General features: G+C 44.5%; 2 protein-coding genes across 3 annotated transcripts in view; one reads left to right on the top strand and one right to left on the bottom strand.

Moving 5' to 3' along the window:
* The first annotated feature begins 1,748 nt into the window (after window positions 1-1,748).
* On the top strand, window positions 1,749-8,597 carry LOC119911417 (barrier-to-autointegration factor-like). 2 transcript variants are annotated; one of them, XM_038730312.1, is made up of 4 exons: window positions 1,749-1,853; window positions 1,975-2,043; window positions 3,518-3,644; window positions 8,188-8,597. In XM_038730312.1, exons 3-4 carry the CDS (start codon window positions 3,519-3,521, stop codon window positions 8,332-8,334), a joined length of 273 nt encoding a protein of 90 aa, XP_038586240.1. In that variant the 5' UTR covers window positions 1,749-1,853; window positions 1,975-2,043; window position 3,518; the 3' UTR covers window positions 8,335-8,597. The 2 variants fall into 2 exon arrangements, with proteins under 2 accessions (XP_038586240.1, XP_038586241.1); XM_038730313.1 differs by lacking the exon at window positions 1,749-1,853 and having other exon boundaries at window positions 1,900-2,043.
* A 1,416-nt stretch (window positions 8,598-10,013) lies between these two features.
* Window positions 10,014-17,701, bottom strand: part of LOC119911360 (ectonucleoside triphosphate diphosphohydrolase 6-like) — an 18,980-nt gene continuing 11,292 nt past the window's right edge. The window contains exons 6-14 of the mRNA XM_038730227.1: window positions 14,899-14,934; window positions 13,684-13,772; window positions 13,220-13,299; window positions 13,068-13,132; window positions 12,714-12,815; window positions 12,487-12,627; window positions 12,006-12,062; window positions 10,819-10,931; window positions 10,014-10,742 (exon numbers count right to left, since the gene is read on the bottom strand). Coding sequence (XP_038586155.1) covers window positions 10,659-10,742; window positions 10,819-10,931; window positions 12,006-12,062; window positions 12,487-12,627; window positions 12,714-12,815; window positions 13,068-13,132; window positions 13,220-13,299; window positions 13,684-13,772; window positions 14,899-14,934 — 767 coding nt within the window. The 3' untranslated portion in view covers window positions 10,014-10,658. The remainder of the gene's footprint in view (window positions 10,743-10,818; window positions 10,932-12,005; window positions 12,063-12,486; window positions 12,628-12,713; window positions 12,816-13,067; window positions 13,133-13,219; window positions 13,300-13,683; window positions 13,773-14,898; window positions 14,935-17,701) is intronic.

Below are 17,701 nucleotides of genomic sequence, written 5' to 3'. Positions count from 1 at the left end.
TTTCATGTCTTGATTTTGTCATTATCTAAAATTTATGTCACCATACAGGTTCAATAAGGAACCAAATAATCCTGGTTCTTCAGTTTAAGGTAACAGTGATTCAGCAAATATCTAGTTACAGTTCTTTTCATGCATCATGCACTTTGACCGATAACCAAGGAGATATTCAGGTAAGTGAACAGTATGTGGTCCACTTTCTCCCCATTCAAGACTTAAAACATACAGTACTATTGCCTTAAGTCTTTAGATATATTAAACTGACAGGTGACTGTACTTAAGCCCACCACCCTGCTAAAGAGAACTGGGTCAAGAAAAAAGTTCAGGCCAAACTCTGTCAAACTCTGAAGAATTTGAATTGTTTACTTAATAATCAGCAAATGCAGCTACTGACAAATACAACAATTCAGATATTTTTCAGATTGATACAGTCCTCTGCTAATATGTGCTTACAAATAACACACCAAACATAACTATACTTCACAGACCTCATGACGAAATCATGAGTCTGCAGGGGTTTTACAATAATAAGAAACAAAGTTTTCTTATAAAATTCAGTAACATTTGGAGATTACCTGTATGCTGAATCTATGTACCTAATCATCCAAAAAATGAAGTGGGTCATATTTTTCACTGTCCTTTGTTTGCAGATAATTAAGGGATTCTGAGGAATGTCTAACAAAGAGCTTAAAGTGTGGATGAGGTCTCACTCTGAACTCCAATTTATAAAGAAGAACTTCTGCTTGTTTGTGGAAGAGTTTTAAATGAATTCAGTTGGTTCAACCTGAAACAAAATGAAAGAAAATCAATAATATTAGCTAATTTTGATAGATAGTTATGTTATTGACTGATATTTATATATCATAGTTTAAATGATATATATTTGTAAATTTGTTAATTGCATTTTAAGTCTTGATTTTTTAACCTATAATGCTTATTTTGTATAAGTTGTGTATGTTTTGTAACTGTAACTTTTATTTTATATTACTTTATGTAAACCGCTGCGTCTGATGATTGAGCTGTGGTGATTATGATTAGACATTTATCAGAGGTGATTTTCACCTTCAGGGTAAGTTGAGATCCTGGGCCCCTGGCCCTTCCGTTCAGTGGCAGAGGGACAGAGGTAGGACCTACAGGTTATCTGTCCTAAGGTCCTTAATAGTTCATATTAGTCTTTTTATGGACTTGTGTAAAACAATGTGATTCTTGTGACTTATGTATATTTCTCTCTATATATTTTGTGATGGTGATCATATTTATGACGTTTGTGTTATAGTGTTTATTTTTATTCAAATGAAAATACATTTTAAAAAATGTAATATAAAAAAATGGAAATTGGGATTACTGGCATCTGACCTACACATTGCCTATTTAGCACACCTGTGTGTTTTTGCAATTTCACTGCGGGAACCTGAAGACGCCATAGAATCAGAAGGCAAAACACGTTATTCACAATAAATATAGTAAAGCCATTTCAGTGTGCGGTAGTTTTGATTTAACATTTGATTATCTGTTAAGTTTTGTGTGTGTGACATTAAGGGACTACGAACTTTCTTTTCTTTATACAAACTTGTGTTGTTTAAAAATGAAAAATTACCTTGATGACAATAAATGAATGAGGTGAGCTTCAATGTCATGACTACCAGAGGAGAGAAAACTACACCAGGAAGCAGGAAAGAGTGGATCAATAGTCTGCAGGTCGTAGTGACGCATCTTCAACACAAACCATCTTTGACCATCTGCGTCGTGACGTCAGGCTCAGAGCGTCAGTCTGTGTAGCTGGTACTTCCTGGTTTCAGAATAAAACGCCTTTCTGTCGGCGCTGCTCTGAAGTCTCATGTGTTTCCTGAGCTCAGGTGAGTCGAGCCGCTCGGGGCCGCCGCAGGTAACTCACCTGCTCTTCAGACAGGAACGAGATGCGGCCTGTTTCCGCTCACAGAGTTTCTGCAGAACTTTGAACTGTGTGTCTCTCTGCAGCCTCTGTCCGTGTGTCCGAACCTCCAGCACGTGAACCCGGCTCCAGCTTCAGCAGGTCCAGACCAGCAGGTACAGTCTTTCTGAACCGAACCGAGTCCAGCAGGAGCCCGCAGTCCGGTTCCCCTGAGACTCCAGCTTGTTGTTCTGGAACCAAAAATCAGTCAGTTCATGGAAAGAAATCTGAAATCATTAGTGGATTAACCAATCAGAACGATCAGGTGGGAGGTGACGTCACACCTGAACAGCTGTAGTAAATACACCTCAGAGAACATTTTACTGCAACACGAGTACTTTTACTGCGATACTTACTGTCATACTGTACATGTTGCTGCATACTTTTACTTGTCCTGGAGTATTTTCACAGAGTCGTATTAGTACTTTTACTGAACGAACATTGGAATACAGAACCTTTGACTTGTCCTAAGGTATCTTCACAGTGTAGTACTAGTACTTTTACTACAGTAGTATTTCCACCACTGCATCTGAAACAAACTTTAGTTTATAATAAATATTAAACCGTAATTTAAATGTAAGCAGGCAGGATATGTAATATATAAACTTAAACAAACATTTCGTGTTGGTGAACAGACGGAGGTGAGAGGTTAAAGAGGGAAGGTGGAGGTAGGAACACTGCAGTGGAGACAGACTGCTGAAAGCCGCTCAGTGATATTAAAAGATAAAGACTTGGTTTCAAACAGTTTTGAACACTTGAACACTCGCATGTGTCTTTGGAAATGTCCATGATATCGTCCTTTAGAGGTTAAAGAAGGTTGGAGAAAGTTGGTCCAGTTTTAGGTTTTGCACGTCAGTCATTGGGTGTGTAGAGTCCGTAGAGATTATTCAGTACGAGCAGAGGGCAGACCGGACAGAAGCTAAATGTTAAAGCAGAAAGATGAATTCTGAAGTTTGAAGACAGAAATGTAGAAATTAAGATGTATGATGATTTAAGATGAAGTTTTCTGAAAATAAAACTTTTCCAGCCTTTTTTAAAAGTTAATTATGTTCTGATAAAAGGGGCCATTTAATTAAGACTTTTTCTGTTGGACTACTGTTGATCAGCAGGAAATTCATTCACCAGCAGGTTCATAGATGTCATTTACTGCGAGGACGGTGGGGACATGTCCCCTCCATGTGAAAGCATCTGTTAAATGTTCTGAAACATAGTGCACAAGAAATGCTAAATAACAAATAAAAGGTTTATTTGCATAATAAAAAAATATGTAATATAATTAAATGTAAAAGATTGAAGAAACAAATTGAAATGATTGAAATGTCTTCAGAGTAAATAGAAAAAAAAAAAGAGATTTACTTTTAAAAGGTTTAAAAGAGTTTTCTTGGACAGATTAATAAAATGAGCACCTGAAGTTACAGTGTGTGAAGCAGCTCGTCTGATTCTTCAGTTGCAGATAAAAAACACCCAGTATATAATAATATAATAATATAATAAGCCTTTTCAGTCACTATCTAGTGTTTGAGTTTACAATGACTGTTTTTTGATGACTGAATAAACAATTAACTGCTAGCGTCTGTTCATGTCTTCCAGGATGTCCACGACGTCTCAGAAGCACCGGGACTTTGTGGGCGAGCCGATGGGAGACAAGTCTGTGACGGCTCTGTCGGGCATCGGAGAGATCCTGGGGAAGAAGCTGGAGCAGCAGGGCTTCGACAAGGTAGAGAAAACACACCAACTATAACCAAAGCCATGTGTAGCGCCCCCCGCAGGCTGCAGGGAGCAAGTGCAGTCACCTTTATTTATATAGCGCATTTAAAAACATCAGGAGTTAAACCTAATAATAAAAATCAGAAGTGGTTAAATTAGAAAAAGAAATCAGCTCATACAGCAAGGAGCAGAATATGGACCACTGCTACGCAGACGATACTCAACTCTACCTATCCTTCCTGCCCGATGACGCCAACATCTTGGCGCGGATCACGGACCGTCTATCAGACATATCTGCATGGATGACGGCTCGCCACCTTCAACTAAACCAAGCAATCTATCCACCATAACATCAAACTACAAACTCCTCAACCATCTCTCCAACCAGGGCGGTGAGAAACTTCATGATTGATGACCAGCTGTCCTTTTCAGACCATGTTGCTGCTGTCTCCAGAGACTCATGCGCAGTCGAAGTATAACCGGTCGGGAAAAATGCTTTTTAAACCTTATTTTGGGGCAAAGTTGTCAAACTCTGTTACGGCTGCCGAGAGCAGCCGTCTGTGTGTCACTGCTGCCTGTGTTTCTCCCTGCATGTGGTACACTGTGAGGCGGGGGATTGGCTGGACTTCGGCAAGCCTGGCTGATCCCGCCTCCCATCTCCGACGATTCTGATTGGAGCGGCACACCACCCCTTCTCCAATCGCCAAGCTGCCTGCAGGACCGCCTTCGTACCTTCCCCCTCAAATAGGCTGGTCTGCTGCTGGTTCAGGGCAGCTACCTTTGTGCTGTTTGCTGCTCGTGATGCGGTGCAAGAATCATTAGGGTTTAGTCCAGCACAGCTCGTGTTTGCACACACACCCGCGGGCCACTTAAAGTGCTGCATGATCAGTTCCTGTCTCGTGAGTGTGTGTGCCCCCGCAACCTATTAGACTACGTTAGTCAGTTCAGAGAACGCTTGCATCAAGCTAATGCCACCGCCAAGCAGTTCCTCTCTGCGTCACAAGCAGTGATGAAAGCCCGCTACGATCGTTCTACGGTGTCCCGACGTTTTCATGTAGGCGATAAGGTATTAACCCTACTACCTGTTACAGGTTCGTCCCTTTCTGCTAGGTTTTCTGGACCTTATGAAGTCCGTGAGCGTCTAAGTGACACGGATTATGTGATTAGTACTCCCGAGAGTAGGAAGAAAACCCGGGTCTGTCATATAAATATGATGAAGCTATACCACGCTAGAGACAGAGATACAGTTCCGGTTAAGGGAAATGAGTCCACCTCGTCAACCGCTACGCCCGTCCCCGCTGTTGTGGCAGTAATTGTTACAGAGCCTGCATCCGCGCCCGATCCTGATGACCTGCGGCCGCGTCATCCGGAGCATCCGAGCGCCCGGCTCCTCAACACCGAAGCCTTGCAAACTCTGCCGAGCCAGTTACAGCACTTGCCTGCTGCAGCCCAACAGGACGTAATGCAGCTAGTTGACCAATTCTTGTGTCTATTTTGTGACATCCCGACCAGAACTCATGTTATTGAGCATGATGTTGAGCTGACAGACCCCCGGCCCATTAAAGTTCACCCGTACCGTGCTAACCAAAACAAGCGTGAGTTAATGAAGGGAGAAATCCAGTACCTCCTCCAACACGGTTTAGCTGTACCCAGCTCAAGCCCATGGAGCTCCCCTTGTTTAGTTGAAGCGAAGTCTGATGGTTCACCGCGTTTTATCACAGATTTCAGGAAGGTTAACTCTGTCACAGTGCGCGACTCATACCCATTGCCCCGCATGGAGGACTGTGTCGACAATTTGGGAAATGCCCGTGTTGTCAGTAAATTGGACCTGTTAAAAGGCTACTGGCAAGTCCCGTTGACCGAGCGTGCCTCCAATGTTTCTGCGTTTGTTACCCCCGATCACTTCCTGCAGTATACCGTCATGCCCTTTGGTATGTGCAATGCGCCCGCCACGTTCCAACGTTAGCTAAACACTGTGTTAGCTGGTGTCAGTAACTGTAGCGCGTACTTGGACGACCTAGTACTCTACACCGACACTTGGGAGGAGCACCTGCTTCTCCTTACGCAGGTTTTTGACCGTCTTGCCCAGGCCAATCTCACCCTGAATCTAGCCAAATGTGAGTTTGGTAAAGCCACCGTCACATACTTGGGAAAACAGGTTGGACAGGGACAGGTTCGCCCTGTCGAGGCTAAGGTTGCTGCGGTGAGTGCCTGTCCTGTCCCAGCTACGCGTCGGGCACTTCGCTCTTTTCTAGGCATGGCCGGTTACTACAGAGGTTTCTGTAGGAACTTTTCTACTGTAGTGCAGCCGTTAACACAGCTGCTTAGCCCCAAGGTTGATTTCGTGTGGACCCCAGAGTGTCAGATGGCGTTTGACAGCGCCAAGGCGTTATTGTGTCATGCCCCTGTGTTAGCTGCCCCGGACTTGGCTAAGCCATTTAAGCTAGAGGTGGATGCCAGTGCAGTGGGGGCTGGCGCTGTCCTGCTCCAGAGTGGTACTGACAGAGTGGACCGTCCGGTGTGCTATTACTCCAAGAAGTTTAACAAACATCAACTCCATTATTCTACCATTGAGAAAGAGACTCTTGCTTTGTTGTTGGCCTTGCAACACTTTGAGGTGTACGTTGGGTCTAGTTCTCTGCCCGTAGTAGTTTACACGGATCATAACCCACTTGTGTTCCTTTCCCGCATGTACAATCAGAACCAACGGCTTATGCGCTGGGCTCTGATTGTACAGGATTACAACCTCGAGATACGCCACAAGAAAGGGACCGAAAATGTGATCGCTGACGCATTATCTAGGCTGTGAGAATGATGTATAGAGATGTGCATTATGTAGTGATCTGACTTCATTTCAAACCTTATAGTCTGTATTTTATGGGGGGGAGTGTTACGGCTGCCGAGAGCAGCCGTCTGTGTGTCACTGCTGCCTGTGTTTCTCCCTGCATGTGTTCCACTGTGAGGCGGGGGATTGGCTGGACTTCGGCAAGCCTGGCTGATCCCGCCTCCCATCTCCGACGATTCTGATTGGAGCGGCACACCACCCCTTCTCCAATCGCCAAGCTGCCTGCAGGACCGCCTTCGTACCTTCCCCCTCAAATAGGCTGGTCTGCTGCTGGTTCATGGCAGCTACCTTTTGCCATGTGGTTTGCCCTGACGCTGGTCCTAACCTTGAACTCTGTGTGTGCCTGTATCCTCAGTGGAAACAGCTTCTGTGTTTGTGAGATCTGTGTGTTACTGAGAGTTGGTAACTCACCTGGGCTGATCCCAGTAGGTGGTCTACAGACTTGGGCTAGGGATTGATTACCCACACCTGGTAGTTAAATATTTGTTTAGTGACACTAGGTTTAGGGGTGCTGCGCTCCCTGTGTTTTTTCCACTTCTGAGCAACGGCTAGAGAGGTTTTTGTTTATCTTTTTTCAAGTAGTTTAGTAATCCCCCACGTAGGAGGGATCTCTTTTTGTTATATTTGGTTCTTTGTTTTACGCAGCACCCACTTGCCCATTTTCTGTTTGACTATTTTGTGTCTATCCGACTGCTTAATAATAATCTTTCCACCCATACCAAATTCATCTGGTTTATGTTTACGTCTCTCCTACCCCTAGACAGCGGGGACGTAACAAACTCTTTCAGCGATTTTTAACAGATTTTCCTGCTGATTGTATTCATGTAGTGTTTATGTCCTGGTGAAAGTCCTGGCTCTCTCCCCATTCAGTCAGATAGGAGCCCGGTCTTGTCAGTCCGAAGTAGCTGCCCGGAGGTGTTGCCGAGATGGCTGCCGAGCGGCAGGACTTGCCTATAAGGACTTGTGCGGTGAAACCCCTATAAATGGTTCAGAACGCAGCAGCGCGTCTGGTTTCTGATCAGCCCAAAAGGACTCCACTGGCTCCCTGGGGCCTCCAGAATCAAACTCAAGTCCCTGATGCTGCATACAGAGAGACTGCTGGGTCCATAATCCAAACTTACGTTCCTTCTCGGCCGCTACGCTCCTCCAGCGAACGCCGCCTGGCTCTGCCATCCCTTCACACAAAGCGATCTCAGTCCCTGTTCTCATCTGTGACACCACGATGGTGGAACGAGCTACCACACGCCATCAGAGCAGGGGCGTCCCTCTCTAACTTCAAGAAGCTCCTGAAAACTCTGCAGAGAACAACACCTCTGACCTCTGACATGCACTTCCTGTGCTCTTCTTCTGGCTCCTTACAACACTCCTATTTGTTAACTGTTACTTCTTCCTCTACGTATTTTCCCCACTGATGCTGTACGAACAGCTCTTAGTAGTGTCTACTGTGATCAGTAGATCTCTTACTGTATTGGCAAATGTCACTTTGGCTAAAAAGCGTCTGCCGAATGAGTAAATATAAATTTCAGTTCTGTTGTCTTTTCTTTGTTGCAGTTTAGTCTGTCAGCAGCATTTTGAACCCTTTGAAATTGATAAAGTGTGGAATGGGTGAATCACTGCAGGCAGTTTAAACCACACACTCCTGAAATGAAACCAGGACGTCTGCAGAGGTCTGTGAACGAGAAGCTGACCTTTGACCTCTGTGTTTCAGGCCTACGTGGTTCTGGGTCAGTTCCTGCTGCTGAAGAAAGACACAGAGATGTTCACCGAGTGGCTGAAAGACGCCAGCGGAGCAAACTCCCGTCAGGCCGGGTCCTGCGCTCAGTGTCTGAAGGAGTGGTGCGACGCCTTCCTCTGAGACTCCGCCTCCTCACCTGAGACCCGCCTCTTCCTGTTCCTCCCACTGTTCGCTCTCTTCCTGCTTCCGAAGCTGCTGTCACATCTGACAACTGTGTGTTCGGCTCAAAGCTTCTCTGCTGCTGCTGTGAACGTTTTCAGGTGAATCCATTAGCCTACTTCCTGGTCGGCTGCGACATCACAGCGACCTGACACGTGTTCATTTATCTGATCTGAGCTTGTTTGTTGGGGAAAGTTCACATGAATAAAAGTTTTGTGTCTGAACTGTTTGGCTGCAGACGGTGTGTTCAGTGCCTTGAGGCATGTTTACAAGTTAAGCACCTACAAAATGTAGCAAAACCCTTATTTCAACAGAAACGGTGGTGCCTTGAACACATCGCTGTGTGCGCAAGCGTGCTGATTTTTCTTTTTTTTTTTAACACTGCACCTGTGACACGCCCACCAAACGGGAGAAAACATACCTCGAAGCCGTTTTGAGATTGAACTCGCCCATGTTGTCCCAGGTGAACCTGACAGGTCAGATTTCATTTCTCTGTCCAGCCACTCTGGTTTCCGCATCGTGGATTTTTCCCGCCTCATCATGAAGCTTCAATCATCCACCAAGTTATAAATATTCATCTCTGAGACCGAAGTGAAGCTGTGAATGAGTCCAGAAGACTTTAATCAGACTCGTCAGAAAGGGAGCAGGTGGAAGCATCGACGGTACAAAACAACTGGAACTGGCGACCTTAACGACGAGGGTTGATTTCTTGGAAATGACAGTTGGACAAAAACATATTTGCACGAGCTTCATGAACATTTTCCAAGCTTGCAGCTGCATCTCATCTTCAGAACCTGACTGCAGTCTGACCTCCTGACATGCTTCACCAACGAAAACCTTTAAAGTCAGCAGATATGCTGCGTTCCAGACGCCTCGCAACTCACGACGCTAAAGCTGTCCAATAATAATTATTCATGTAGCTTTACCCAAAACAACTTGCAGCTGCTACATCTGGTCGCACGTCTCTGGAGCAACGAGCGGTTAAGTGTCTTGCTCAGGGACACGTTGATGGATGTGTCACAGTGGGAATCAAACACAGGTCTCACACCAAGGCATGTGTCTTATCCACTGCTCCACCCTTCCAGGTGCATAATGGTTCTTGACTTGTGCACACAGCTGAAGTAACTCTGCCAGCGTGTTTCACTGAACATTACAGAATTTCTCCTCAGGGATCAATGAAGTATTTCAGATTCTGATACTACGACATCAGTGATTTTACTATCTGAGCTTTTTATTCTGATTACATACAGGTGAAGATCCGTTTATGTGACGTCATTCTGCTGCTTCTCGTATTTTGTCACAAGTGGGTCGTAAAGTTCTGTTCATGGTACTTTTCTAGAAATGGTTGGAAATTTCCGAGTTGCCTGAAACACACCATAACTGCACTGGAAGCTGCTGCTGAACTCACTGCTAGATAAAAAAAATAGCCATTTTAAAGGCCTGAGGCGTCGCTTGACAAGTTCAATCGGGACTCACGATGGAGAATACAAACCCAGCTAAACTCCTGCTGAAGCTAAGTAGCTTAGCATAACTCAGCAGCTGGAATTCACGTCAAATGTATTCAGTTGTAAAATAATCATTGATTTCAGTATAAACAGTAACGGACAAGCAGCAAGACAATTTACTAGTAAAGACGTATCGACTGTAAATAATCAAAATAGTTTATTTTCTTGAACAAAGTTAAAATGCACAAGAAAGATAGTTTTAGGTAGCAGGTGTAAAATAATCAGACAAAAATACATTCTGTTATCACAACCTTTTTACAGTTTGCCTGAAAACGTTTTACAGCTTCTGTAGATTTTATTATTATTAAAGTTGAGACGTTTGAATCGGACCCAAACTCAACAGGAGATCCTTCAGAGCAGAAAACAATCAGAGCGCTGTCGTACAAACAGGTCAAGTCTAACGTGGTGAGGTCGGAGACGTGAACCCCGTCCTGGTTTACTGGTTTCACTGGGACGGGGGAGCAGACTGGAGTGTCGCCCCTGACCTCGGGTCAATAAAAGTTAAAACATGTCTGAATCCAGATTTACTGTCAATATAAAGGACTCAAAACAAACACACGCTGACACAACATAGAATAATAAAATCCAACAACAGGTTCAACATATAACCGAACACTCAAAGATTAAAGGAGGTGAAAACGTTTTCATTTCTGCTAAACTGGTTTAATGCAGAGTCTGCTTAGTGTTTATGGAGGGTTTCCGGTCTGTCACAGGGAGGCTTTGGGGGCCGCATGAGGTCTTCAGGAGGTCCAGGATCTCTGGTTTTTCACAATAAAAGCTTCAGTGTCTCTTGAGGGACTCGATGTAATGAAAGGTTGCCCCCAGAGCCCAGCTGGTTTCCACCTGGTGGATCGTCCTCGCCAGCTGACACACAAACAAACAACAGGTCAGACCCGGATTCAAACACAGGGGGGTCAGCGTGGCCCAGACCGTTACTCACCTTCAGCTGTTTGTGGGGGGGGAATCCGAGCTCCTGCAGCAGGACTGAGATGTAGACCAGGTCCAGACAGAGGAAGGGACTCTGTGGAGGACTGACGGAGAGGCCGCTGCAGACTGCAACACATCAGGTGACCTCTTTAAACAGGAAGTGATGTTACTGTCTATGGCCTAAACCAAAGTTACCGATTATATGAATGTCGACCGGTTAACCCTACAGCTGACAGCAGACAGGGTTAACTTCTTTCCTGCTGCTGCGCATTACCACCACCAGTCCACTAGATGGCGCTGTCGCAAAAGAACTGCAGTCCCGGGTTCTGTTGCGAACCATCTAGCTGAAGCTGCAGCTAGATGGTTTTGGTTGTACTGGGCAACTTCCAGGTGTGATTGTGATCAGGGCTTCCTCAGTGAAGCTCCCTGAATAAATAAAGGATAAAAAGAGGATCTATGGGGTTCAGGTCAAGGGGACAGCGAGAGACCAACAATACAGTCGAGCTGAAGGCCGCTACCGAAGAACCTGGGCCTCCATAGCACCTCAGCAGCTCCGCAGGCTGCACTGATGCAGGAACTAATGCACAAGGAGCCCCGACCAAGTGCTGAGAGCATAAATGAACCTTTTCAGAAGGTCGACATCTCTGCATTAAACATTCATTATTCTAATATTTTGAGATTTTTGATTTCTGTAAACTGTGATCATCAAGATCAAAACAAAAAAAGGCCTGAAATATTTCACTCTGTGTCTAATGAAGCTAGAATATTTTCAAAAATTCACTTTTTGAATTAAATTACGGGGAAAATGAACTTTTTCACAATATTCTAATTCTAACATGCACCTGTGTATTTATATATACACCTATCAGATCAAAGTAGCTCCACCTCGACAGCAGCGTTTAAAATCAGAAAGAAAAACACTAGATGTATCAGCTGTTTGGATGTAAACAGTAAAAAAGAGCCACAGTTTGAATTTAAGATGATTAAAACAATCAAACTTCATAGTTTTCATTAAATTAGATAAAACTAAAATAAATTAACTGAAAATAAGATTTTTAATGAAATATCACCTTATCTTATTTATCAGGGAGGTTTGAATAAAAAGTAAATGAAAGATCTAAAGATGATTAATGAAAACAGCTTCAGCTCTGAGTGCAACGTGCAGTTCAGAGCGCTGACAGCCGGAGGGCGCCGCCTCACCTCTCTTTGCTGCCTCAGTGTAATCGGACACCCGGATGGTTCCTCCGTCCTTCTCCTCTGAACACAGAAAACATCTGACGTTAACGGTTCAATCCCACAGCAGAGAAACAGGAAGTCCGACATGTTCGACACGTGAAACACAGGAGCATCTCATTTTCAAGTCAAAAAGTGAAACTTTATTATATTTTAGATTCTTTACATCTAAAGTAAAAAATTCAACCTTTTTTTATTTAAACTTGATGAATGAGAATAAAATATTCACTAAAGGCTGTTCTCAAATCAGCATTTATTTCAATATTTCCATGAGCTGAAATCATCAAGATTAAAACTAAAAAATATTTCATGACTGCAGAAAATATAAAAGTTTCACTTTTTGAATTAAATTACTGGGAAAAAATGATTTTTCTGAGCTGCTCCTGTGTAGAAATGTGACCAGAGTTTCTGAAGGAAACAGGTGTTAGCATTAGCATTAGCTTCCTACCGATGGCGCCGAGGTCGACGGCCCGGTCGTAGTAGTAGGAGAAGGCGTAGAACTCCACGTCTGCCGCTTCGGACGCTCTCACCACCTTCCTGTACAGAACCTTCTCCACTTTGTTCAGACACGCCTCGTAAACCGGCTCCCCTGAAACACACACAGCCGCAAGGTTCCTACACGCTCCCGCTGCATGATGGGTAAACCAACCGACCAAATCACCGCGCGCACCGTACCTGCCTTCTGTCCCTTCACAGTGTAGACGACGTCGACGTGCTCCCACCTGCCCGAGTACTCCGGAGCGAGGCAGGGGCTGACCAGCTCAGTGCTGCCCCCCACTGCTCACACAGACACACAGAGGGAGCTGCTGTATTAAAGAGGCTAATGGTGTTCCCCTTATTTTGTCCACGCTCTGGCCATGCGCAGGCAGCAGGGCGGGTCTGTGTGCAGCTTCTTACAGCAGCTAAATCGCAGCAACAGCTGGCAGCAGGCGAGGCATTAATCTCGCTGTTATTAAAAGATTAGATAATGGCTTATTTATCTGGAGGGGGGGGCTGAAAAACAGGAAGGAAAACGAGTAAGGAACGTACAGGGCGAAGCGTCGACGCCTCCTAAGACGGCGAGTCGAGCCGACATCAGACCCAGTCCCAGATAGCTGCAGACAGGAGGGAGCGGGTTACCATGGAGACCGGCAGAGATCAGGTTAAAGGCGGTTCATTAGACACGGGGGGGGGGGGCGTACCTGTGGGTGTACACAGTGTGTGTGACGTTGAACATCCGGAAGGACCTGATGTAGTCGATGGGTGAGGTCTGGATGGTCTTCTGCACAGAGAGCAGAGAGTCAAACACCTTCACCGTCTCGTCAGGTCTTCCTCACGGACACCTGATTTATCATCATCATCAGTGTTATTGCTGCAGCGGCGTGCGGTGACCTGACCGTCTGAGTGATGACTGCTGGTGAACTGCTCTCCAATCCTTCGTGTACAAACCCTGACCTACATAACAAGCAGCCTCCCTTTCTTCCTTTCTACCCCCCCCATGTGTGAGGGTGTTTATTTAGGATTAGCGAGGCATTTACAGATTAAAGCCTCTAAAATGGAGCGCCATCTTGGTAGTTTGACAGAGTCGCCTTCACTCTGACTGAGGGGGGGGGTCGTCTCTCTCTCTCTCTCTCTCTCTCTCTCTCTCTCTCTGTGTCGTCCTCACCTCGTCCTGAGGGCTGAAGGTGATCTGAGTAGACCCGCCCCCCAAATCCAGCATCCCCACCGTGGGCGAGTCAGCACTGTGAAGATCACCTGGGGGAAGAGAGAGAGAGCTGCACTATAATCCAATAACAGGTAATCACTATTTCTGTTCCACATTAATCAAACGTTTGTTCCTGCGTCTCACTGACACCTACATGCCCAACCTGAACCCCCAAACTGCACTTTAAACCTGGTGGGTCCTGCATGTTGGACTCTAGTGTCCCGTTATTACGCCCCGGGTCCCCTCTAGTGTCCCGTTATTACGCCCCGGGTCCCCTCTAGTGTCCCGTTATTACGCCCCGGGTCCCCTCTAGTGTCCCGTTATTACGCCCCGGGTCCCCTCTAGCGTCGCTTTATTACGCCCCGGGTCCCCTCTAGCGTCGCTTTATTACGCCCCGGGTCCCCTCTAGTGTCCCGTTATTACGCCCCGGGTCCCCTCTAGTGTCCCGTTATTACGCCCCGGGTCCCCTCTAGCGTCGCTTTATTACGCCCCGGTCCCCTCTAGTGTCCCGTTATTACGCCCCGGGTCCCCTCTAGCGTCGCTTTATTACGCCCCGGGTCCCTCTAGCGTCGCTTTATTACGCCCCGGGTCCCCTCTAGTGTCCCGTTATTACGCCCCGGGTCCCCTCTAGTGTCCCGTTATTACGCCCCGGGTCCCCTCTAGCGTCGCGTTATTACGCCCCGGGTCCCCTCTAGTGTCCCGTTATTACGCCCCGGGTCCCCTCTAGTGTCCCGTTATTACGCCCCGGGTCCCCTCTAGCGTCGCTTTTGGACATGTAGGGCTCCACAGTCAAGTTACCAAGAATAAATACGCAACGTCCGTTTAAACTTCCAAAATGATTGAAACTACTGGTTGTTGTGAAATGTCGCTGTTTGTTCAAGGTGAGGCACCAAAGCTATGTGGTTAGGTTCAGGAAAGAGTTACAATAACTACATTACTGACATTAACCTCACTAAAAATAATAAATGTTGACTTTTTGTTTTACACCTGAAACCAACACCAGTCTCCTCCTGGGTGAAAGTCAGTTGCACAGACTGGGATTCATTTCAAAATTTCTGCCCTGACTTGGACAAACTTACAGAGACCTTCCAAGGAGCAGCACCAAGAACTCAAATGTCTCTGCTGACATCAGACTTCTGGTTGTGTTCTGGTAGTGAGTGTGTGTTGAATTCTCACCAGTGAGGAAGTTGACGGTGATCCAGGCAGAAATCCCTGATGGAAAAGACCAGAGCTCAATCAACTAGGGTGCTACAGTACAATATATACAAGGTGCTACAGTACAATATATACAAGGTACTACAGCACAATATATACAAGGTACTACAGCACAATATATACAAGGTACTACAGCACAATATATACAAGGTACTACAGCACACAATATATACAAGGTACTACAGCACAATATATACAAGGTGCTACAGTACAATATATACAAGGTACTACAGTACAATATATACAAGGTGCTACAGCACAATATATACAAGGTACTACAGTACAATATATACAAGGTACTACAGCACAATATATACAAGGTGCTACAGCACAATATATACAAGGTACTACAGTACAATATATACAAGGTACTACAGCACAATATATACAAGGTACTACAGTACAATATATACAAGGTACTACAGCACAATATATACAAGGTACTACAGCACAATATATACAAGGTACTACAGCACAATATATACAAGGTGCTACAGCACACAATATATACAAGGTACTACAGTACAATATATACAAGGTGCTACAGCACACAATATATACAAGGTGCTACAGCACACAATATATACAAGGTACTACAGTACAATATATACAAGGTGCTACAGCACACAATATATACAAGGTGCTACAGTACAATATATACAAGGTACTACAGCAATATATACAAGGTGCTACAGCACACAATATATACAAGGTACTACAGTACAATATATACAAGGTGCTACAGCACAATATATACAAGGTACTACAGCACACAATATATACAAGGTGCTACAGCACACAATATATACAAGGTACTACAGTACAATATATACAAGGTACTACAGCACACAATATATACAAGGTACTACAGCACAATATATACAAGGTGCTACAGCACAATATATACAAGATACTACAGCACACAATATACAAGGTGCTACAGCACAATATACAAGATACTACAGCACACAATATATACAAGTGCTACAGCACAATATATACAAGGTGCTACAGTACAATATATACAAGGTACTACAGCACAATATATACAAGGTACTACAGCACACAATATATACAAGGTACTACAGCACAATATATACAAGGTGCTACAGTACAATATATACAAGGTGCTACAGCACACAATATATACAAGGTACTACAGTACAATATATACAAGGTGCTACAGCACAATATATACAAGGTACTACAGCACAATATATACAAGGTACTACAGCACAATATATACAAGGTGCTACAGTACAATATATACAAGGTACTACAGCACAATATACAAGGTGCTACAGCACAATATATACAAGGTACTACAGCACACAATATATACAAGGTGCTACAGCACACAATATATACAAGGTACTACAGTACAATATATACAAGGTACTACAGCACAATATATACAAGGTGCTACAGTACAATATATACAAGGTACTACAGTACAATATATACAAGGTGCTACAGCACAATATATACAAGGTACTACAGTACAATATATACAAGGTGCTACAGCACACAATATATACAAGGTACTACAGCACAATATATACAAGGTGCTACAGCACACAATATATACAAGGTACTACAGTACAATATATACAAGGTGCTACAGTACAATATATACAAGGTACTACAGCACAATATATACAAGGTGCTACAGTACAATATATACAAGGTGCTACAGTACAATATATACAAGGTACTACAGCACAATATATACAAGGTGCTACAGTACAATATATACAAGGTACTACAGTACAATATATACAAGGTACTACAGCACAATATATACAAGGTACTACAGCACAATATATACAAGGTGCTACAGTACAATATATACAAGGTACTACAGTACAATATATACAAGGTACTACAGCACAATATATACAAGGTACTACAGTACAATATATACAAGGTACTACAGCACAATATATACAAGGTACTACAGTACAATATATACAAGGTACTACAGCACAATATACACAGTACACAGAGTGTGTATCATATGTAAAGCATGTATCAGAGTTCATTATCCAGCACAAGAAGCAAGGATTTTAATTAGCACCATTTCACAGGTCCAGGTCGTTGGACTGATCAGCGTCACACGAGTCGCCCTCTAACTGATCTACACAGAGACGGCTGATAAAGCAGCATAAAGAGACATTTATTAAAGACGTAAAGTGCGTTACGCTGCGGCTCATTCAGGGCAGCTCAAAGTCCACATTAGAGTCCGTGGCTGAACATTTGCTCTCGGCTGCATGCATTAGTGCCTTTTACCGGAGACCTCTGACCTGGTCCGCAAGCAGGAGTGGATGATTAAAGGGCTTGATAGAAACTGTATCATAGGAGCTTTACTATAAAACGCTAAGAAGCCATTTTCAAACAAAACAAACAGAGAGACTTGGCTTTTGGACGCTAAACACCGGCACTTAGCACCCCCAGCTAACCGCTCAGAGATCTGCATTAGCAACGAGTCGCCTCCACTCAGGACGGCCGAGGGTAATCTCGGCCGGGGATAAGCATCCCTGCCAAGAACGGCGAAACATCTGAGCGATAACCGCTGCAAGCCGGTTCGACTCCTGAAAGGACGGCAGAGGAATCCGTCCATTAGTGGCTGACGGGATAAGAAGTTCATTCAGTCATCATTAAGAGGCATTTACGGGCGAGCGGCGTAACGAGCTGATCCCACTCAGAGGGAAGGAGAAAACACTTCAGCCTGAGGAATAAACGGGGAGATAATCACCCCCCACAC

Source organism: Micropterus salmoides, unplaced genomic scaffold, assembly GCF_014851395.1.
Source record: "Micropterus salmoides isolate LMB-PRFRI ecotype aquatic unplaced genomic scaffold, ASM1485139v1 Ms_hic_scaffold_2, whole genome shotgun sequence".
NCBI lineage: Eukaryota > Metazoa > Chordata > Actinopteri > Centrarchiformes > Centrarchidae > Micropterus > Micropterus salmoides.
Note: the sequence above shows the minus strand (reverse complement) of the source record. Positions and strands in the feature narration are given on the sequence as shown.

Excerpts from the sequence above, each read along its gene's own strand:
- LOC119911417 (XM_038730312.1), top strand. The coding sequence starts at position 3,519 with ATGTCCACGACGTCTCAGAAGCACCGGGACTTTGTGGGCGAGCCGATG. Across the intron at positions 3,645-8,187 it reads AGCAGCAGGGCTTCGACAAG|GCCTACGTGGTTCTGGGTCA; the intron begins GTAGAGAAAACA and ends TCTGTGTTTCAG.